Source organism: Entelurus aequoreus, linkage group LG16 (assembly GCF_033978785.1).
Source record: "Entelurus aequoreus isolate RoL-2023_Sb linkage group LG16, RoL_Eaeq_v1.1, whole genome shotgun sequence".
Lineage (NCBI taxonomy): Eukaryota > Metazoa > Chordata > Actinopteri > Syngnathiformes > Syngnathidae > Entelurus > Entelurus aequoreus.
In genome coordinates, this window is record NC_084746.1 from 11,646,937 (window position 1) to 11,670,161 (window position 23,225).

At 42.5% G+C, this 23,225-nt stretch overlaps 1 protein-coding gene across 1 annotated transcript; it reads right to left on the bottom strand.

Annotated features, from left to right (window-relative positions):
- Positions 1 to 1,153: 1,153 nt before the first annotated feature.
- LOC133630600 (BTB/POZ domain-containing protein 2-like) lies at positions 1,154 to 21,187 on the bottom strand. Its single transcript, XM_062022184.1, has 9 exons — positions 20,617 to 21,187; positions 20,434 to 20,553; positions 14,122 to 14,278; positions 11,787 to 11,892; positions 11,516 to 11,713; positions 7,579 to 7,771; positions 7,414 to 7,501; positions 7,195 to 7,341; positions 1,154 to 1,975 (listed from the first exon to the last, which is right to left on the bottom strand). Exons 1-9 carry the CDS (start codon positions 21,132 to 21,134, stop codon positions 1,814 to 1,816), a joined length of 1,689 nt encoding a protein of 562 aa, XP_061878168.1. The 5' UTR covers positions 21,135 to 21,187; the 3' UTR covers positions 1,154 to 1,813.
- Between the last annotated feature and the right edge of the window lie 2,038 nt (positions 21,188 to 23,225).

Consider the following 23,225-nt stretch of genomic DNA (forward strand, 5'->3'; position numbering starts at 1 on the left):
TTGCTGAGATGTGATGACCTATATTGAGTAAAACATGCTTGAAACTAGAATATCAACTGTTGCAAAGCTGTGTCATCAACACTCACAAGTATAAAACTACTTTTTTAAAGTACAAATTTAAAGAAAAAAATTATGATGCAGAGTGCATATCATTATGTCAAGATAATGGCACTAGCATTGACTTAATTTAAGAACATTTTTCAACATATTGAGCAAAAAGGTCTTTTTTTTCCAAACAAGAAAAGTGCACTTGTTATTAGTGAGAATATACTTGTTTTAAGGTATTTTGGGGTTCATTGAGGTTAACTAATTAGGGACCGCAATGTCCCTTTGGGACAGAGGACCCTATTGTATTTCGTGCATTTTATTATTCTTTATTATTATACCGCCGCCTCTTTGAGCTGTAATTTGACCCCCTTAACATGTTTCAAAACCCACCATATCTGACTTAGACCTAGATTTCATACATTGACATCCTTCAGCAAAAATCAACAGGAAGTTGGCAATTCCCCCTTCAAAACAAAATTTTAGTAAAAACAGTCACTTTTGCCTCTTTGAGCTGTAATTTGACCCTCTTAACATGCTTCAAAACTCACCAAAATTGCGCTCTAGCGCCCCCTAGGAAGAAAACACAGACACAACTGCTCCTAGGAAGAAAACTCAGACAAAACTGCCTGTAACTTCCAGTAGGAATGTCGTACAGACATGAAACAAAAACCTCTATGTAGGTCTCTTAGACCTACATTTCATGTATTGACAACCCCCAGCAAAAATCAACAGGAAGTTTGCAATTCCCCCTTCAAAACAAGAGTTTTGTAAAAACCGGTCACCTTTTTTCAAAAATTATCTCCTCTGAGCGCGTTTGTCGTGTCGGCTTCAAACTAGCACAGGAGAGAGATTGAACCCTTCTGATTAAAAGTTGACGAAAGTTTTAATTACTGCTCCGGTTTGGATTTTATGAGCCGTCAAAGTCGGTCCCATCCATCGCTGCTTGCAGCTTTAATTTTACTTGTTTTGCAAAGTCTTGACAAGCTGAATTTTCTTGTTCTATTGGCAGATCATTTTGCTTAGTTCAAATAAAATATCCCTCATTTTTCTTGTTTTTGTACACTGACTTTTTGCAGTGCACCTCGCTTATTATGACTGACACGTATTTTCCTCAGTCTTTATTCAAGTGTTCAAGTTACATACATTATGTTAATAAATGTCACTTGATATACAAAGCCCCAAAAGACGAATGTTTTTCAGAATAAACTCAACAAATGTCAGTGTTGAGACAGAAATATTAACTCTTGTCACCTAATAATTTATGAGTCAATCTCAACTGACTTGAAACAAAGCGGTTGTTTTATTTTTGTACTGACGTCTGCTGAATACGGGCTGGAAAATAAATTGCAAAATGGTGACAACAGTCAAGTGAGGGCCCGCATATTTACAGCAAAGCTAAAAGAAAGGTTTAAAATATACGCAAGGCCCGTATAGTGCAAGGTCTTTTGGAGAGGCCACGACCAAGTGAAGACACACCCACAAACAGTTGGGTTGAAATATGCCAAGAATCCAAGGAGCAGGTGTGTGGAAGTCACAGGTAAACTGATGTGTTTGATTAACTTTGTCACCCGTTTTACTTTCTTGGATAGTCACACCATTTTGTGTCAAAGAGAGTAAGTAAGTGACCATCGTGGCTATTCCGCTTCCGACGTGGCCGGCAGGGGTACACCGTATACTGAGGACAGTCTTACCTACCTACCCCTGGAGCTGGTTCCAGGCGCTCACCTTTGATGGACGACCACAAACGGTCAAAAGACTGACCGGACTATGTGTAGAAGATGACCTCGGGAATCTGTCCGTCCTCCACTGAAGTGCCGTTGTTGTTGCCCGCCGCGTAGCAGAAGGTGAAGCAGGTCTTGGTGCCCGTTGTGGAGGACTCGTGCGTGACCTTGCGCATGCCCTTGGTGCCATAATGGGAGTCTGGGCCCTGCAGGAGGGATACAGGGAGCCAAAATATCAGCCAAGACAAACATCACAGAGTGGATTATGTTGGTAATATTCTTCGGAATATAAGGCACACTTAAAATCCTTTCATTTTATCAGGAATCAACAGTGCGCCTTGTAACTAGAGATGTCCGATAATGGCTTTTTTGCCAATATCCCGATATTGTCCAACTCTTAATTACCGATTTCAATATCAACTGATACCGATATATACAGTGGTGGAATTAACACATTATTATGCCTAATTTTGTTGTGATGCCTCACTGGATGCATTAAACAATGTAACAAGGTTTTCCAAAATAAATCAACTCAAGTTATGGAATAAAATGCCAACATGGCACTGCCATATTTATTATTGAAGTCACAAAGTGCATTATTTTTTTTGACATGCCTCAAAACAGCAGCTTGGAGTTTGGAACATGCTCTCCCTGAGAGAGCATGAGGAGGTTGAGTTGGGCGGGGTTGGGGGGCGGGGTGTGTATATTGTAGCGTCCCGGAAGAGTTAGTGCTGCAAGGGGTTCTGGGTATTTGTTCTGTTGTGTTACGGTGCGGATGTTCTCCCGAAATGTGTTTGTCATTCTTGTTTGGTGTGGGTTCACAGTGTGGCGCATATTTGTAACAGTGTTAAAGTTGTTTATACGCCACCCTCAGTGTGACCTGTATGGCTGTTGACCAAGTATGCATTGCATTCACTTGTGTGTGTGAAAAGCTGTAGATATTATGTGATTGGGCCGGCACATAAAGGCAGTGCCTTTAAGGCACGCCCCCAATGTTGTTGTCTGGGTGGAAATCGGGAGTAATTCGGGAGAATGGTTGCCCCAGGAGATTTTCGGGAGGGGCACTGAAATTCGGGAGTCTCCCGGGAAAATGGGGAGGGTTGGCAAGTATGACTGGGAGACGCAACTGCTCTGTACTTCTCCCTACGTCCGTGTACCACTCCGTAAAGCGGCGTTTTAAAAAGTCATGAATTTTACTTTTTGAAACAGATACAGATAATTTCCGATATTACATTTTAAAGCATTTATCGGCCGATAATATCGGCAGTCCGATATTATCGGACATCCCTACTTGTAACCAACCTAATGTACACTATATTGCCAAAAGTCCCCCGCCTTTAGGGGGGACGGGGTGGCGAAGTTGGGAGAGTGGCCGCGCCAGCAATCTGAGGGTTGCTGGTTCAATCCCCACCTTCTACCGTCCTAGTCACGTCCGTTGTGTCCTTGAGCAAGACACTTCACCCTTGCTCCTGATGGGACTGGTTAGCGCCGTGCATGGCAGCTCCCGCCATCAGTGTGTGAATGTGTGTGTGTGAATGGGTGAATGTGGAAAATAGTGTCAAATCGCTTTGAGTTCCTTAAAAAGGTAGAAAAGCGCTATACAAGTACGACCCATTTACCATTTACCAATACCATTTACTCACATAAAAACTTTAAGTGCCATCCCATGGATGGCACAATGTTTTGGTATCCTGTAGCATTCAAAGTTCCTTTCACTGGAACTAAGGGGCCAAGCCCAACTCCTGAAAAACAACCCCACACCATAATTCCTCCTCCTCCAAATTTCACACTCGGCACAATGCAGTCCGAAATGTAGCGTTCTCCCGGCAACCTCCAAACCCAGCCTGGTCCATCAGATTGCCAAATGGAAAAGCGTGATTCATCAGTCCAGAGAAGGCGTCGCCACTGCTCTAGAGTCCAGTGGCGACATGCTTTACACCACTGCATCCCACGCTTTGCATTGGACTTGGTGATGTATGGCTTAGATTAGAGATGTCCGATAATATCGACCGATAAATGCTTTAAAATGTATTATCGGAAATTATCGGTATCAAAAAGTAAAATTAATGACTTTTTAAAACGCCGCTGTACGGAGCGGTACATATCCGGTAAAACACGGACATAATGCATACTTGCCAACCCTCCCCATTTTCCCGGGAGACTCCAGAATTTCAGTGCCCCTCCTGAAAATCTCCCGGGGCAACCATTCTCCCGAATTTCTCCCGATTTCCACCCGGACAACAATATCGGGGGCGTACCTTAAAGTCACTGCCTTTAGCGTCCTCTACAACCTGTCGTCACGTCCGCTTTTCCTCCATACAAACAGCGTGCCGGCCCAGTCACATAATATATGCAGCTTCTACACACTTACAAGTGAATGCAAGCATACTTGATCAACAGCCATACAGGTCACACTGAGGGTGGCCGTATAAACAACTTTAACACTGTTACAAATATGCGCCACACTGTGAACCCACACCAAACAAGAATGACAAACACATTTCGGGAGAACGTCCGCACCGTAACACAACATAAACACAACAGAACAAATACCCAGAACCCATCGCAGCACTAACTCTTCCGGGACGCTACAATATACACCCCCCGCTACCACCAAGGCATCAGGATTATCTCAGGGAGAGCATGTCCCAAATTCCAAGCTGCTGTTTTGAGGCATGTTAAAAAAAAGAATGCACTTTGTGACTTCAATAATAAATATGGCAGTGCCATGTTGGCAGTTTTTTCCATAACTGGAGTTGAAGTTGTTCTCTTATTTTGGAAAACCTTGTTTTTGATTGAAACTTGTATTAGTAGATTGCACAGTACAGTACATATTCCGTACAATTGACCACTAAATGGTAACACCCCAATAAGTTTTTCAACTTGTTCCACGTTAATCAATTCATGGTAAAGTTACATTGTTTAATGCATCCAGCGGGGCATCACAACAAAATTAGGCATAATAATGTGTTAATTCCACCACTGTCCATATCGGTATCGGTTGATATCGGAATCAGTAATTAAGAGTTGGACAATATCGGAATATCGGCAAAAAAGCCATTATCGGACATCTACAATTTTAGCCAAAGTCAGCCAGCTAAACTTTGTTTACATCAGTTCTAGGACCTTTTAAAGCTGCCTCAATTTGCAATGTCGTAAAAAAAAGGTACTTTAAAACACAAACACACCCCCCAATGTGGAGGTATCATAATCATAATAATAAACATACAATCTATTAAATAGCTAACATTTTAAGAATGAATCAAAGATATAATTCTACACATTGAGTCTATTAGAGTGCTAAAACTGCCAAGAGTTAATCAATAAATCAGTGTGCATTGTTTTAAACATCACTCAATGATTTTCTTTTAGAGGATTTTAGATTTTGTGTTTTGTTTGTTTTCATTGCTGCTATTTTAACTGTTTTAATACATAAACAAGGTTAACTGTTTTTTTTAGCACTTTGCCTTTCCTTTCAAAAGGACAACCTTTTATTAGTCATTTTTAATTTGTGTAACATCTGAATGAGCAGCACAGTTACAGTATAAATAAATATTTATGAATTAATTAGTCATCTTTGTTGTTAGTAAGTACATGCCTAAATTAACTTAAGCTGCACTGGAAAATTTAGAGTGAATACGACCGCCCACAAAACGGCGCATCCTGAAGAGACCGCCTGAAAGCAACTTGAAGATGGTGTGTAAAACATCATCCATGCAATATTTTGACCAAAGAACCACCATCACATGTTATGTAGACCACAAGGAAGTCTTTTAAAACGTAGAAAACAATCAATATATAACCGCGACTAATTTGGGCAGAATTCAGTAGCACCGGTGCTACAAATTTGAGCAGAATTCAGTAGCACCGGTGCTACTCATTTGAGCAGAATTCAGTAGCACCGGTGCTACTCATTTGAGCAGAATTCAGTAGCACCGGTGCTACTCATTTGAGCAGAATTCAGTAGCACCGGTGCTACTCATTAGAGCAGAACTCAGTAGCACCGGTGCTACTCATTTGAGCAGAATTCAGTAGCACCGGTGCTACTAATTTGAGCAGAATTCAGTAGCAACGGTGCTACTAATTTGAGCAGAATTCAGTAGCACCGGTGCTACTCATTTGAGCAGAATTCAGTAGCACCGGTGCTACTCATTTGAGCAGAATTCAGTAGCACCGGTGCTACTCATTTGAGCAGAATTCAGTAGCACCGGTGCTACTAATTTGAGCAGAATTCAGTAGCACCGGTGCTACTAATTTGAGCAGAATTCAGTAGCAACGGTGCTACTGATTTGAGCAGAATTCAGTAGCACCGGTGCTAATGATTTGAGCAGAATTCAGTAGCACCGGTGCTACAAATTTGAGCAGAATTCCGTAGCACCGGTGCTACAAATTTGAGCAGAATTCAGTAGCACCGGTGCTACAAATTTGAGCAGAACTCAGTAGCACCGGTGCTACAAATTTGAGCAGAACTCAGTAGCACCGGTGCTACAAATTTGAGCAGAATTCAGTAGCACCGGTGCTACAAATTTGAGCAGAATTCAGTAGCACCGGTGCTAGTCATTTTAACAGAATCCAGTACAAATTTGAGCAGAATTCAGTAGCACCGGTGCTACTCATTTTAGCAGAACTCAGTACAAATTGGAGCAGAATTCAGTAGCACCGGTGCTACTCATTTGAGCAGAATTCATTAGCACCGGTGCTACTAAATGGAGCAGAATTCATTAGCACCGGTGCTACTCATTTGAGCAGAACTCAGTACAAATTTGAGCAGAATTCATTAGCACCGGTGCTACTAATTTGAGCAAAATTCATTAGCACCGGTGCTACTCATTTGAGCAGAATTCATTAGCACCGGTGCTACTCATTTGAGCAGAATTCATTAGCACCGGTGCTACTCATTTTAGCAGAACTCAGTACAAATTGGAGCAGAATTCAGTAGCACCGGTGCTACTCATTTTAGCAGAACTCAGTACAAATTGGAGCAGAATTCAGTAGCACCGGTGCTACTCATTTGAGCAGAATTCATTAGCACCGGTGCTACTAAATTGAGCAGAATTCATTAGCACCGGTGCTACTAAATTGAGCAGAATTAATTAGCACCGGTGCTACTCATTTGAGCAGAACTCAGTACAAATTTGAGCAGAATTCATTAGCACCGGTGCTACTCATTTGAGCAGAATTCATTAGCACCGGTGCTACTAATTTGAGCAAAATTCATTAGCACCGGTGCTACTCATTTGAGCAGAATTCATTAGCACCGGTGCTACTCATTTGAGCAGATTTCATTAGCACCGGTGCTACTCATTTGAGCAAAGTTCATTAGCACCGGTGCTACTCATTTTAGCAGAATTTAGTAGCGCTGGTGCTCCAAGTGAAAAAGCTAAACACACAGCCCTGATAAATGATAAAAAGAACATGTACAAACCTTGAGTGTGGCACAAGCTGTGTAGTTAACATTGGGTAGGATCTCTACTGGCTCTTTGAACATGACTCGGAAGGTGTTGGCGGAACCGTCGCAGCTGAAGCCTGTTTCGTTCTGGCCCAGTACCGTGTTACTGTCTGTGTGAATAATCTGCACAAAGAGCAGCACGGCTCACATGAAGACTGCAACAACACGGCGTAGGATGGAAGGTCCGGATGGTACCTGTATGTTGACTTGGTAGTCTGTCGGTCCGTGTATTGAGCCGTACAGGCCGAACCCGACCACAAAAATCCTTCTGTTGACTGAGAACCTGAGGATATGTACGTTAAAGATTTACACGAGAGGCACAGCACACAAGACCCTGGTTAAGATGTTAAAATGTCGCACCGTATGCGGTCGCTTGTCCCGCTGTAGCCCCAGCGACTCTCCACCTGTCCAAAGCGGGTGATGCTGCACTCCTTGCCGCGCAGGCAGCAGCGAGGCCGGTCGATGAAGTCCACACGCGGCTTGGGGTTGACCGTGAAGTGCAGGAAGAGGCTCACCACCTCTCGGTCAGTCAAAATACTGGACTGGGCTGGCACTGGTGAAGGTAAAACACAGTCTGCACTGCAAAAACTGAAATCTAAGTAAGATGAAATATCTAAAATAAGGCTGATATTTGTTTATTTTCTGTCTGATAAGATAATTAATCTCACTAAGCAGATTTTATGTTAAGAGTGTTTTACTTGTTTTAAGGGTTTTGGTCCCAAATGATCTCAGTAAGATATTACAGCTTGTTGCTGAGATTTGATGACCTATATTGAGTAAAACATGCTTGAAACTAGAATATCAACTGTTGCAAAGCTGTGTCATCAACACTCACAAGTATTAAACTACTTTTTTAAAGTAATCATTTCTTAGGAGGTAGAGATGTAAGGTGGTCTTGCCCCACCTTACCTCTCTGAGCTGCTCCACCTCTATGCCCCCACCCGGTCCCTCAGGTCAGCTGATCAGCTGCTCCTGGACGTACCCAAATCAAAGCGCAAGCTTAGAGGGGACAGAGCCTTCTCTGTTGTGGGTCCCAAAGTCTGGAACCATCTCCCTCTCCATGTGAGACAGGCACCTTCTTTGGCTACTTTTAAGACCCTTCTTAAAGGCCTACTGAAATGAATTGTTCTTATTTAAACGGGGATAGCAGATCCATTCTATGTGTCATACTTGATCATTTCGCGATATTGCCATATTTTTGCTGAAAGGATTTACTAGAGAAAATCGACCATAAAGTTCGCAGCTTTTGGTCGCTGATAAAAAAAAGCCTTGCCTTTACCGGAAGTAGCGTGACGTCGCAGGTTGAAAGGCTCCTCACATTTCCCCATTGTTTGCACCAGCAGCGAGAGAGATTCGGACCGAGAAAGCGACGATTACCCCATTAATTTGAGCGAGGATGAAAGATTTGTGGATGAGGAACGTGAGAGTGAAGGACTGGAGTGCAGTGCAGGACGTATCTTTTTTCGCTCTGACCGTAACTTAGGTACAAGCTGGCTCATTGGATTCCACACTTTCTCCTTTTTCTATTGTGGATCACGGATTTGTATTTTAAACCACCTCGGATACTATATCCTCTTGAAAATGAGAGTCGAGAACGCGAAATGGACATCCACAGTGACTTTTATCTCCACGACAATACATCGGTGAAGCACTTTAGCTACGGAGCTAACGTGATAGCATTGTGCTTAAATGCAGATAGAAACAAAAGAAATAAGCCCCTCACTGGAAGGATAGACAGAAGATCAACAATACTACTATCAGGAGACACCGAACCTAACACTGGACCTGTAACTACACGGTTAATGCTGTGCCGCCTGTCGAAGCCTAGCAATGCTGTTGCTAACGACGCCATTGAAGCTAACTTAGCTACAGGACCTCGTCAGAGCTATGATAAAAACATTAGCGCTCCACCTACGCCAGCCCTCATCTGCTCATCAACACCCGTGGTCACCTGCGTTCCAGCGATCGACGGCGCGACGCAGGACTTCACCCGATCATCGATGCGGGCGGCGGCTAGCGTTGGATAGCGCGTCTGCTATCCAAGTCAAAGTCCCCTTGGTTGTGCCGCTAATACACCGATCCCACCTACAGCTTTCTTCTTTGCAGTCTCCATTGTTTATTAAACAAATTGTAAAAGATTCACCAACACAGATGTCCAGAATACTGTGGAATTTTGCGATGAAAACAGAGCTTTTTGTATTGAGATACAATGTGTCCGAATACTTCCGTTTCAACCATTGACGTCACGCGCATACGTCATCATACATAGACGATTTCAACCGGAAGTTTAGCGGGAAATTTAAAATTGCACTTTATAAGTTAACCCGGCCGTATTGGCATGTGTTGCAATGTTAAGATTTCATCATTGATGTATAAACTATCAGACTGCGTGGTCGGTAGTAGTGGCTTTCAGTAGGCCTTTAAAAACAATTTTTATTCACTAGCCTTTAACCCAGCATGAGACTTTAAACTGTTTTTAACTGCTTTTTATCCAACAAATTGTTCTTAGGGTAATTTGTATTTGCCTTTTCAATGTGTATTTTACCTCTGTTTTAAATGTTATTTTTTAGTCTGTCCTTTGCCTCTATTTCTTTGTGGTGTACAGCCCTTTGTTCCTCAACTGTGGTTGTTTTTAAGTCTGATAGTTTATATATTAATGATGAAATCTTAACATTGCAACACATGCCAATACAGCCGGGTTAACTTATAAAGTGCAATTTTAAAATTCCCGCCACACTTCCGGTTAAAAAACTCCTTTGGATATGATTTATGCGCGTGACGTCACAAAATCCACGGAAGTGGTGTACCCCATCGGACCCGATACGAAAACCTCTTATTGTTGGTGAATCTTTTGCAATTTGTTTAATGAACAATGGAGGCTGCAAAGAAGAACGTTGTAGGTGGGATCGATCGGGGTCTTAGCGGCTAAGTACAATACTTACAGCAACACAACAAGGACTACTTACCCTGATAGCAGACGCCTAGCCGATGCTTTCCGCCAAACCCACGGATGAAGTCCTTCGTCGCGCCATTGATCGCTGGAACGCAGGTGAGCACGGCTGTTGAGGGCGTAGGTGGAGCGCTAATGTTTTATCATAGTTCTGTGAGGTCCGGTTGCTAAGTTGCTAAATTAGCCTTAGCGTCGTTAGCAACAGCATTGTTAAGCCTTACCAGGCTGAGAATTTTTAACCGTGTAGTTACATGTACATGGTTTAATAGTATTGTTGATCTTCTGTCTATCCTTCCAGTCAGGGGTTTATTTATTTTGTTTCTATCTTCATTTGAGAACGATGCTATCACGTTAGCTCAGTAGCTAAGTGTGTCACCGATGTATTGTCTTGGAGATAAAAGTCACTTTAAATGTCCATTTCGCGTGCTTGACTCTCATTTTCAAGAGGATATAGTATCCGAGGTGGTTTAAAATACAAATCCGTGATCCACAGTAGAAAAAGGAGAGAGTGTGGAATCCAATGAGCCAGCTTGTACCTAAGTTACGGTCAGAGCGAAAAAAGATACGTCCATCACTGCCTCTCAAGTCCTTCACTGTAACGTTCCTCATCTACGAATCTTTCATCCTCGCTCAAATTAATGGGGTAATCGTCACTTTCTCGGTCCGAATCTCTCTCGCTCCATTGTAAACAAAGGAAAATTGTGAGGATATTACCTCCTCTGACGTCACGCTACTTCCGGTACAGGCAAGGCTTTTTTTTATCAGCGAGCAAAAGTTGCGAACTTTATCGTCGATTTTCTCTACTAAATCCTTTCAGCAAAAATATGGCAATATCGCGAAATGATCAAGTATGACACATAGAATGGATCTGCTATTCCCGTTTAAATTTAAAAAAATCATTTCAGTAGGCCTTTAAAGGGCTTTATAAATAAAGTTGGTATGGTATGGTACTTCAAGCATGAAAAAAAAAAAATCATGATGCCGAGCGCATATCATTATGTCAAGATAATGGCACTAGCATTTACTTCATTTAAGAATATTTTTTCACATATTGAGCAAAAAGGTCTTTTTTTTCCTACCAAGAAAAGTGTTGTTAGTGAGAATATACTTATTTTAAGGTATTTTGGGGTTCATTGAGGTTAGCTAATTTTACTTGTTTTGGAAAGTCTTGACAAGCCGAATTTTCTTGTTCTATTGGCAGATAATTTTGCTTAGTTCAAATAAAATACCCCTCATTTTTGTATTTTTTTCTCATGTTTTTGAACACTGACTTTTTGCAGTCTGGGTCTGCGTGCTTTTTGGAACGTGAGGTTTAAACACGCCTCTTTTTTTCTTTATTACTATTACCTGCCGCAAACTCTTCGATGGTCATGAGAGGGAAGCGGATGAGTGTGAGGGCCTTGCCCAGCACTTTGCGCTTGTTCTCCGGGGTGGGCTGCAGCTGCTGCCTGTGGGCCTCCGCTTCAGCCCAACGCACGGCGGCGCCAAACAAACGCACCTCCCGCACGCCGAGGGTGTCCCTCTCCAACACGGCCATCAGCGTGTCTACAAGGGCGGAGAATGGATATGAGATGTAATGCAACATCGCGCCGTTAAAAGGCACGCCGGGCTGCAGTACCAAGGTCGATGTCGCTGAAGCCTTCGGCGGCGAGCGCGTCTCCGGTGTTCTTATCGATGTTTTCTAGGCAGAGGCTGGCGAGTTGAGGCTCATCGAACAAGCGCGCCTGAAACGGGAAGACACGAGTAAGACAGGACAACATGCATCTGATGATGTCAAGTACAGCGGTACTCCAACTTAAGAGTGTTTTGAGATAAGAGCTGTCCCTCTGCACTTTTGGGGGGAATTTTGCCTATGGTTCACAATCATTATAAAAGACATGACAGTGGATGGATCTTTTTAGTGCACTTTAAATATTAAATAAATGTGATCAAAAGTCAGCTTACAATGGGAGTCGTTCAATTCTGCCTCTAGAGCCCCTAAAAAAACATCCACACACCCCCATTAAGGTTTTATATACATGATGTAAGTTTATATGTAATGTAGTAACATTTATAATAACATTTAATTGTCAGAATAATTGTATCTAAGTTATCACAAAGCTTTGTGTTGAAATGACTTCCCGGCGAGTTTGAACCTACCAAGAAAAAGGCTTGTAAAACTCCACTGTGTAGGAAGGGAAGAAGCAACATGAAGGTGTTCTGTTTATTTCATGTATTGTAATCAACAGAAAGATAGTGTCTGACCCAAGAACTACAAAGCGGAGAGGAAGCAGGGCATGACTCCCCTCAAGGCGACCTGTTTTACGACCTTTTCTGTGAACTGCTTACGACCTTTTCTTTTGAACTGTTGTAATCAAAGTCGACGGCTTTTTACGACCCACGTCCCTTAGAAACAGCTGTTGCCATTTAATCAGGGAAAGTCCAAATAAAAGAGGTGGCGTACAATCTTTCGCCAGAGCGTGCTGAAGACTGCAAGAGTACAGCCCAGACGTTTCTCCTCAAATTGAGCCAAATTTAATTCTGTCTCTGTTTAATTATTTGCTTCTTGTCCTGTTTAATAGATGTCATCAGTGTTTGAACCTGACATTAATATTTACCTATTTTGATAATTTTAAGCATACGAGGCGCATTCATTTCAAAATTCATTTTTTTCTTCATCACTGATTATTACTCACTGCAGACTTCATGAGATCCAACAAACATAATAAACCTTCACTTACTGTACAAGGTCTGCTGTCATTAGGATGCAGACTGTTAGGATGTCCATATATTCCAATTTAGATTAAAAATGTCTCATAATTCTCACGAAGAAACGGGGTGGGAGGGACAAGTGCTGTTCGTGTTGTCTTAATGAGTTCCAGCTCCTAAATGGCTGTCAAAGTGTCCCAACTTGTTGGATTATATCCTCAGCCATCTAAAGTTAAAGTAAAGTACCAATGATTGTCACACACACATGAGGTGTGGCGAAATGATTCTCTGCATTTGACCCATCACCCTTGATCACCCCCAGGGAGGTGAGGGGAGCATTGAGCAGCAGCGGTGGCCGCGCCCGGGAATCATTTTTGGTGATTTTAACCCCCAATTTTAAGCCTTGATGCTGAGTGCCAAGCAGGGAGGTAATGGGTCCTATTTTTATAGTCTTTGGTATGACTCGGCCGGGGTTTGAACTCACAACCTACCGATATCAGGGCGTACACTCTAACCACTAGACCACTGAGTAGGCCTACTGTCAAGGTGAGATATATAAATATAAAGACAATATAACATACATCCATAAACGTGGATGCAAATGCAAAAGTGCGATATATTTATCTGTACAGTAATCTATTTATTTATATCTGCACCTTATTGCTCTTTTATCCTGCACTACCATGAGCTAATGCAACAAGATTTTGTTCTTATCTGTACTGTAAAGTTCAAATTTGAATGACAATAAAAGGAAGTCTAAGTCTAAGATGCATTATTTATGATCTACAATAAGCTTACAGGGAGCAGGGAAGCGAGGAAGCAGCAGACCACTTGACGATGTAAACATAGACACAGGAAGTGATCACGGTGCCGCTATAGTTTGTCTGCGTTAGCACTAATAATAACAACAATATCATTAATACTTGTTAATATTCAAGTCACCAAATGTAAATGAGTATTGCTGGCGCTTTTTGAATGCTTATTTATCGGATTTTATGGGCGGAATAGTGGAGCACACATTGGCTCTGCTGTAGGGGACTTTTTAGAAATTCATAAAAAATGTTTTTATGCTCTATGAAAATATATATATTAATAATAATCCTACTTCACGGTCACGTCGGCCCCAATTAACTGTAATTAACAAGAAACGAGTGGAACAGCGAAACAGACTTTCCAGTGACGTTCAACACGACCATAAACGCAAACAGGGCGCGACGTGGAAGCCCAGTTTGGTCAAGGGAACACAACAGGTGGGATTATCTGACCTGTGTGAGCAGCATGAAGGCGTTGTCTGCCCTCAGGTTCTTCTTGAGGAACTCAACACAGTGTGCCTCCAGGGCTGGCACGGCATACTTTTTGGCAGTGTACAGCGTGGTCATGACGGTCTCTGGCCCGATCTGAACTTCATCAGAGTACAGAAACCTGTAAAAGGTTAAAAAACAAAAACATACCATTTTAGTGAGGCTGAACTTTAATGTATTTGTAAATATGTATTAGTATCGGGGTGGCGAGTCTCAGATGGTAGAGCGGCCGTGAAGAAACTTGAGTATCATCGCGCGTGCTCATATATATATATATATATATATATATATATATATATATATATATATATATATATATATATATATATATACTCCCGCACCCCAAGAAAAGGACAAGTGGTAGAAAACGTGTATTTGTATCGAACCGTTTCGGTACGGGGGTTTCGGTTCGGAGGTGTACCGAACGAGTTTCCACACGGACATATTAAGTAGCGTACTGCACGTTGTGTAAACAATACTCAAAATGCCGGACATTTGAGGCATTTAATAAATTCCGCCCGGACAGCTCCGCAAAAGAGGACATGTCCGGTGAAAAGAGGACGTATGGTCAGTCTATTAGCCCATTAGCATGCTAGCAAAAGAGGACATGTCTGGTGAAACCGATCGGGCTAGGTCATAGACTGACCATACGTCCTCTTTTCACCGGACATGTCCTCTTATACGGAGCTGTCAGGGCAGAGTTTCTTAAATGCCTCAAATGTCCGGCATTTTGAGTTAGGGTTGCGTGTATTAACAATGTACGTTCAGGGTTAAGAAGGGGTTAAAGACAAAACAAATTGTGCGCGCAGCAGCATTGGTGAGGGAGGGGCAGAGACAGAGAGATAAACGCGCATGCGTCGCCAGGCTCTGCTTTTTATCCATAGATTTATCACATTTAATTTTTTATTATCTATAGCAGGGGTGTCAAAAGTGTGCCCTGGAGGCCATTTGCGGCCAACGGCTAATGTTTTAAAGGCGCACGGCACATTCTAAAAATATTATTAAAATAAACAAAAACATAACAAAAGTGAAATAAAAAAGTTAAATGTAATTTAGAAAAAGTTGCAATGTTGACTAATAAAACAAAGCTGTTTTTTTTTTCCATTCAAACTGTCATTGCTCAAAACATAATATTGAATCAAAATCAATGTTATTATGAATTATTGACCTATCCAAGGTTCCCATTACTTCACATCAAATATTCCACTAAGAAAAATATTTTTGGTGGAAGAAGATTTTGCAAATTTGGTAAATAAATAAATAAAACATTTATATTTTGTTGTTTTCTTACTGTACCGAAAATGAACCGAACCGTGACCTCTAAACCGAAGTACGTACCGAACCAAAATTTTTGTGTACCATTACACCTCTAATATATATATATATATATATATATATATATAAGAAATACTTGAATTTCAGATATATATATAGCTGTAATTCTCTTTTTTATATATATACATACATACATACATACATATATATATATATATATATATATACACATACATACATATATATATATATATATATATATATATATATATATATATACATATATATATATATATACACACACATACATATATACATATATATACACATATATATATATATATATATATGTATATACATATATATATATATATATATATAATGTATGTATGTATGTATGTATATATATATATATATATATATATATATATATATATATATATATATATATATATATATATATATATATATATATATATATATAAAAGAAAGACGATAGGGATGATGTTCATTAAGAAATTATCGATGTCATTAGTGAATCCTCTTATCGAACCGATTCCTTATTGAATCTCTTATCGAATCCAGATAGGTTGTTGTGTGTGTACTGAGTTCCAAAAGCCGTAGATGTTATGTGGCTGGGCCTGCACGCTGTTTATATGGAGGAAAAGTGGACGTGACTGAGGACAGCATGCGGCTGTTAAAGGGTGAAGGTTTCAGGTGAGAGAGGACGCTAAAGGCACGCCCCCAATATTGTTGTCCGGGTGGAAATTGGGAAAAATTTGTGAGAATGGTTACCCCGGGAGATTTTCGGGAGGGGCACTGAAATTCGGGACTCTCCCGGGAAAATCGGGAGGGTTAGCAAGTATGCCTTAACTAACAAATTTTCTGGGGGAAACACTGAACATTCAAACTATTCTTACATTCATACTTGTGGGATCTGAGCCGAGGGTGTCGTTGTGGCTTGTGCAGCCCTTTGAGACACTTGTGATTTAGGGCTATATAAGTAAACATTGATTGATGATACTTCATTCTGTCGGCATTGGAGCATTCACATGAAATTCCTTCAGGAATCGCCTCATTTAGTCAATTTATAAACTGCCGCATTTTCTCCGACTTAACTTTCCGATTGTAGCCAAAGGCAAATTGTTTTGCTTTTTTTTAATTTATTTGCCACACGTAGAAAGCTGGTCCGTGAAAGTAATGCATACATTAAAGGCCTACTGAAAGCCACTACTACCGACCACGCAGTCTGATAGTTTATATATCAATGATGAAATCTTAACATTGCAACACATGCCAATACGGCCGGGTTAACTTATAAAGTGCCTAAGGCTGCAGCTAACGATTATTTTTCTATCGATTAATCTATAGATTATTTTTTTCGATTAATCGGTTAATCTATAGATTTTTTTTTCGATTAATCTATAGATTATTTTTCCTTTTACCGATTATTTTTTTTATTCAAAATGAAGATGAAAAAATAAATGTAGGCCAGTTTTTTCGAAAGGCATGGCTTTTATTTACAAAAAAAAAGAACTATGGCCACTCAGTCAACATTGACAACAACATGACTAAATATTCTGTAACAATGTAAACATTTAAAACTTTTAACCTTTAACAAAATTAAAAGTAGCTTATTTGCTTTTTAATGTGCAAATATAAAAGTCAACATCCAGTGCAAATCTTAATATTCTGCAATAGTATAAGCATTTCAAAAGTAAAAGTATTGCTTATTTTGCTTTAAAATGTGCTAAAATAAAGATAAACATCCAATACAAAAAAGTGTAAAACGAAATATTCTGTAACAACAGTGTAAACATTTCAACAAAAGTGAAAGTATTGCTTATTTGCTAAAATGTGCAAAAATAAAGATAAACATCCAATACAAAAAAGTGCCAATCTAAATATTCTGGAGCACTGTAAACATTAAGTATTGCTTTTAAAATGTGCAAAATAAACATCCAGTCCAACACAGTACACAATAACCAATTCTACTCATTCCAGTGAGTGACTAACAGTTGTAATGAAGAAAGGTTAGCATGTCTACATGCTCTGGTTCTTTTCTTGTTTACAATATTCCCAGTAGCTGAAAATAGGCGCTCAGAAGGGGTCGATGTGGCTGGAACTGAGAGGTAATTAATTAGACTTCACCTCAAGCCAGGACTGCGAGTGAGCTGAGCTGCAGTTTAAGTTTCTAGAAGGTCAACGGGCTCATAGTGATGTTACTAGTAGTTGACTGGGAGGTGTTTATTATCATTTGGGGAGAGTCCGCTGCCTGATGCTCACCTGCTAAACACCTATCTGCTCCACGCTGAAGCGCTGACTACATGCGCTCTGAATACGCACTGCTGATTGGCTGATAATGCTTTGTGTGTACCAATCAGATGGTTATGTGGGTGGGACAATGCTGCGTGCTGAGACAGAGGCAGGAGCGAAGCAGCTTGTTGAGACTTTAGCAGCTAAAGTTAGCTTTAGCTTAGAAACTCGTTCGGTACACCCCCGTACCGAACCGAAAGCCCCGTACCGAAACGGTTCAATACAAAACACGTACCGTTACACCCCTAGCAGATACAAATGACACATTCATGTTTTTGTGTAATGATGACAACGTATGCTCACGCGGACGATTGACTAGTTGATGGTTGTCTTTTCAAATGTTCGTTCATAGCCGTTGTGCTGCTATGATAGGCCATTTACGCTCGACACAGTGTGCATTCAACAACATTATTAGGCCGTTTATTGAAATACTCCCACACTTTTGACCACTTTTGGCGTGATTTTTCCCCCTCGCTCGCACCGCTCGCATCGTCTGCTTTGATCGTCTGCTTTGCGCTTCGCCATGACGGTAGTGTGACGTAAATATGCGACGCGTCGACACACAAAAACGGCGTTTCAGCCTTAAAAGTGCCATTTTAAATTTCCCGGGAAAATATCCGGCTGAAATCGTCTCGGTATGATGACGTTTGCGCGTGACGTCACGGATTGAGCGGAAGTATTGGGACACCATTGTGTCCCAATACAAACAGCTCTGTTTTCATCGCAAAATTCCACAGTATTCTGACATCTCTGTTGGTGAATCTTTTGCAATTTGTTTAATGAACAATGAAGACAGCAAAGAAGAAAGCTGTAGGTGGGATCTGTGTATTAGCGGCTGGCTGCAGCAACACAACCAGGAGGACTTTGACTTGGATAGCAGACGCGCTACCGTGAGTACGCAGCTTTCTTCCAAACATTTCATCGCTTGCCCGTCCGTGCGTGCCGCTATGTGCATGTCACGTACGTAACTTTGGGGAAATATATGTGCTGTATGAACTTTGCGGAAGTGAACGGTACTTTGGGCTGTGGGATTGAGTGTGTTGTGCGGGTGTTTGAGTTGTATTGGCGGGTTATATGGACGGGAGGGGGGAGGTGTTTGTTATGCGGGATTAATTTGTGGAATATTAAATATAAGCCTGGTTGTGTTGTGGCTAATAGAGTATATATATGTCTTGTGTTTATTTACTGTTGTAGTCATTCCCAGCTGAATATCAGGTCCCACCCGCCTCTCACAGCATCTTCCCTATCTGAATCGCTTCCACTGCCCTCTAGTCCTTCACTCTCACTTTCCTCATCCACGAATCTTTCATCCTCGCTCAAATTAATGGGGTAATCGTCGCTTTCTCGGTCCGAATCGCTCTCGCTGCTGGCGTCCATGATTGAAAACAATGTGCAGATGTGAGGAGCTCTTCAACCTGTGACGTCACGCTACTTCCGGTACAGGCAAGGCTTTTTTATCAGCGACTAAAAGTTGCGAACTTTATCGTCAATGTTCTCTACTAAATCCTTTCAGCAAAAATATGGCAATATCGCGAAATGATCAAGTATGACACATAGAATGGATCTGCTATCCCTGTTCAAATAAGAAAATCTCATTTCAGTAGGCCTTTAAACTGGTCAGGGCCGGCCCGTGGCATAGGCCGTTTAGGCAAATGCTAAGGGCGTCGTCCATCAGGGGGCGCCACGCCAGTGCCACAAATGTTGGAGAAAAAAGAAAAAGAAAAAAAAATTTGGTACTATTATTTCTAAATACAAAAAATAATCCCACATTAATTAAAATGCAAAGTAAAGCCTATTTAATAGAAATATTATTTGTTACAACATTACACCCCCCCTCCTCCCGCACGTTGCGCCCCCTCCCTTCCCGTATCATGACTGTTTATGGACGTTACCGCATCAAAAAATCAACACAAGATGTCAAAACGGCCAAAACTGTCAGGGAAGAAAAAATAGAAAAGAAGAGGAGGAGAAACGAGAAAAAGACAGAGGTAGCAGGGAGGTAACGTTAGCCTACATGACATTATTTGTCTGTTACAGAATGTGATAGTAACCTGGTTTTTTAGCATTAAGCTAATGTTACATGATTCGGCAATTGCTCATCAATAAATAGCTAGTTCTGTTTTAACGTCGGGTTAATATTGTGGAGGGGGCTAAATTGTTATGGAAAATAATAATGTAACGTTAGGTAATTACAGTACTCCCACCTTACATTCCTCAGGGACATTTGTATTAGATCTTTTAAGCAGGTGTTTTCTGTTTACATTGTTATTGCCTTCTGGTTAGCTAATGTTTGCCCTGCAGGTAATAGTCACTTTTCCACCCCTTTATATATTAGGTATAGTTGTAAGCCTAGTTGTTAAAGTGCACATCATTAATGTTAATTAAGCAATATCACATGAGAGGGAATGCTGTTTTTTAATTTGAGCACTGCTGTAATTCGGTTAAAGATAATCATAACATAACATTCTCATATAATATGTTAATTTGCTTTCTTTAAGTAAAAAAAAAAGGTCAAAGACAAAGCTATTCGGTTTCTTGTGAGTATATACACTTCACTGCCAATGTGGGGGGGCGCCACCTAAAATCTTGCCTAGGGCGCCAGATTGGTTAGGGCCAGGCCTGAAACTGGTCCATGGTGGGAAAAACGGTTGGTGTGAGAAAGACATCACGCACACAGTTTCTTACTTGAGCAAAGCCAAAAAGGCAGCTGCTTCCACGTCAGGGAGCTCGATTTCTGTCGACGTCGTCGCCATCCCGCCGTTAAACATGGCGTCAAACACAGCACTTCCCACCGCCAGGACGAACCTAAAAAAGCAGTTTATAGCCGTTATGAGTGTCGCAGACATGATTACACACCCGACATCTCACCTGTGTGCAGGTATCCTCTGCACGCCCATGCCTTTGCCCACCAAGAAGTGCACGTCGCTGAGCACTTCGTTGTTGAAGAGGAAAGCGAACCTCTCCTTCACGGTGCTCTTCGTCGCCTGCCAGTTGTACACCGGCTCCCGGTACACCAGCACGGACGCAGCCGCCGGTGTAGCGGCGGGGGCCGCGGGAGCGTTCGACGGCGCGATAGTCGCCATGTTTGAGGCCGGGGTGGACATGCCTCCTGTCGCCGCGGCACCTGCCCCCGCGGGCGGCTGCGAGGAGCCCTGCGCGGGCGGCGGAGCTCCGGTGCTCGAAGCGCCGTTAGCCTCCGCGCCGCCGGGCCCCAGCTGGGGGTTCTGGCGCCGGGTAGCTCCCTGCGCCGCTCCGGCCGAGCCGCCCGCTCCGCCGTTGGATGCCGGCAGGGAGAAAACGCTGTTGCTGGGTTGGCTGTTTCCCAGCGGGCCCGGACAGGCGAAGTTGAGGCAAGGAGGCCTGCCAGTGTTTTCTCCGGCCGCCATCTTACATGTAGCTTAGGCGTCAACACAACACACTTCTTCGCCGCGTTGATTTGTTTAGTAGTATTTACAACAAAAAGCCACAACAACGCCCCCTACCGCACGACCTCCGAAGTCTCCTTTCAAGATGGCTGCTCCACACGTTTTTGTTTTTTTTTAATAATAATTAATAATAATAGTCATTTTATTTCAAACCCAGGGGAATCCTTATCGGTCCGTGTTCATTTTATTTCCAAGTCTGAAACGCAAATCAAAAAATTAAATTAGGGCCGTTTTTCGATTTTTATTAAATATGGCAGATTTTAAAGGAAACAAAAAAGAATGGATTTTCATTCAAATATTGCCATAACATTTTATTTTGTGCTGTGTTCCTTTTATGGATTTTCATTTTTCCCGATAAACACAAAAATCGAATATATGTTCATCCAAAATGCAAAAATAAGGGATGACAAATTGAACCGGAAGCAGTATTTTAGATTTTCCTTTGCTTTTAGCATTGATTGATTGATTGATTTAAACTTTTATTAGTAGATTGCACAGTACAGTACATATTCCGTACAATTGAATACGTTTTTCAACTTGTTTAAGTCGGGGTCCACGTTAATCAATTCAGTCACTTGTTTAGTAGTATCCATCCATCCATCCATCCATCTTCTTCCGCTTATCCGAGGTCTGGTCGCGGGGGAAGCAGCCTAAGCAGGGAAACCCAGACTTCCCTCTCCCCAGCCACTTCGTCCAGCTCCTCCCGGGGGATGCCGAGGCGTTCCCTAGCCAGCCGGGAGACATAGTCTTCCCAACGTGTCCTGGGTCTTCCCCGTGGCCTCCTACCGGTCGGACGTGCCCTAAACACCTCCCTAGGGAGGCCTTCGGGTGGAATCCTGACCAGATGCCCGAACCAACTCATCTGGCTCCTCTCCATGTGGAGGAGCAGCGGCTTTACTTTGAGCTCCCCCCGGATGGCAGAGCTTCTCACCCTATCTCTAAGGGAGAGACCCGCCACCCGGCAGAGGAAACACATTTGGGCCGCTTGTACCCGTGATCTTGTCTTTTCGGTCATAACCCAAAGCTCATGACCATAGGTGAGGATGGCAACGTAGATCGACCGGTAAATTGAGAGCTTTGCCTTCCGGCTCAGCTCCTTCTTCACCACAACGGATCGATACAGCGTCCGCATTACTGAAGACGCCGCACCGATCCGCCTGTCGATCTCACCATCCACTCTTCCCTCACTCGTGAACAAGACTCCCAGGTACTTGAACTCCTCCACTTGGGGCAAGATCTCCTCCCCAACTCGGAGATGGCACTCCACCCTTTTCCGGGCAAGAACCATGGACTCGGACTTGGAGGTGCTGATTCTCATCCCAGTCGCTTCACACTCGGCTGAAAACCGATCCAGTGAAAGCTGAAGATCCTGGCCAGATGAAGCCATCAGGACCACATCATCTGCAAAAAGCAGAGACCTAATCCTGCAGCCACCAAACCAGATCCCCTCAACGCCTTGACTGCGCCTAGAAATTCTGTCCATAAAAGTTATGAACAGAATGGGTGACAAAGGGCAGCCTTGGCAGAGTCCAACCCTCACTGGAAACGTGTCCGACTTACTGCCAGCAATGCGGACCAAGCTCTGGCACTGATCATACAGGGAGCGGACCGCCACAATCAGACAGTCCGATACCCCATACTCTCTGAGCACTCCCCACAGGACTTCCCGAGGGACACAGTCGAATGCCTTCTCCAAGTCCACAACGCACATGTAGACTGGTTGGGCAAACTCCCATGCACCCTCAAGGACCCTGCTGAGAGTATAGAGCTGGTCCACAGTTCCACGACCAGGACAAAAACCACACTGTTCCTCCTGAATCAGAGGTTCGACTATCCGGCGTAGCCTCCTCTCCAGCACACCTGAATAGACCTTACCAGGAAGGCTGAGGAGTGTGATCCCACGATAGTTAGAACACACCCTCCGGTTCCCCTTCTTAAAGAGAGGAACCACCACCCCGGTTTGCCAATCCAGAGGTACCGCCCCCGATGTCCACGCGATGCTGCAGAGTCTTGTCAACCAAGACAGCCCCACAGCATCCAGAGCCTTAAGGA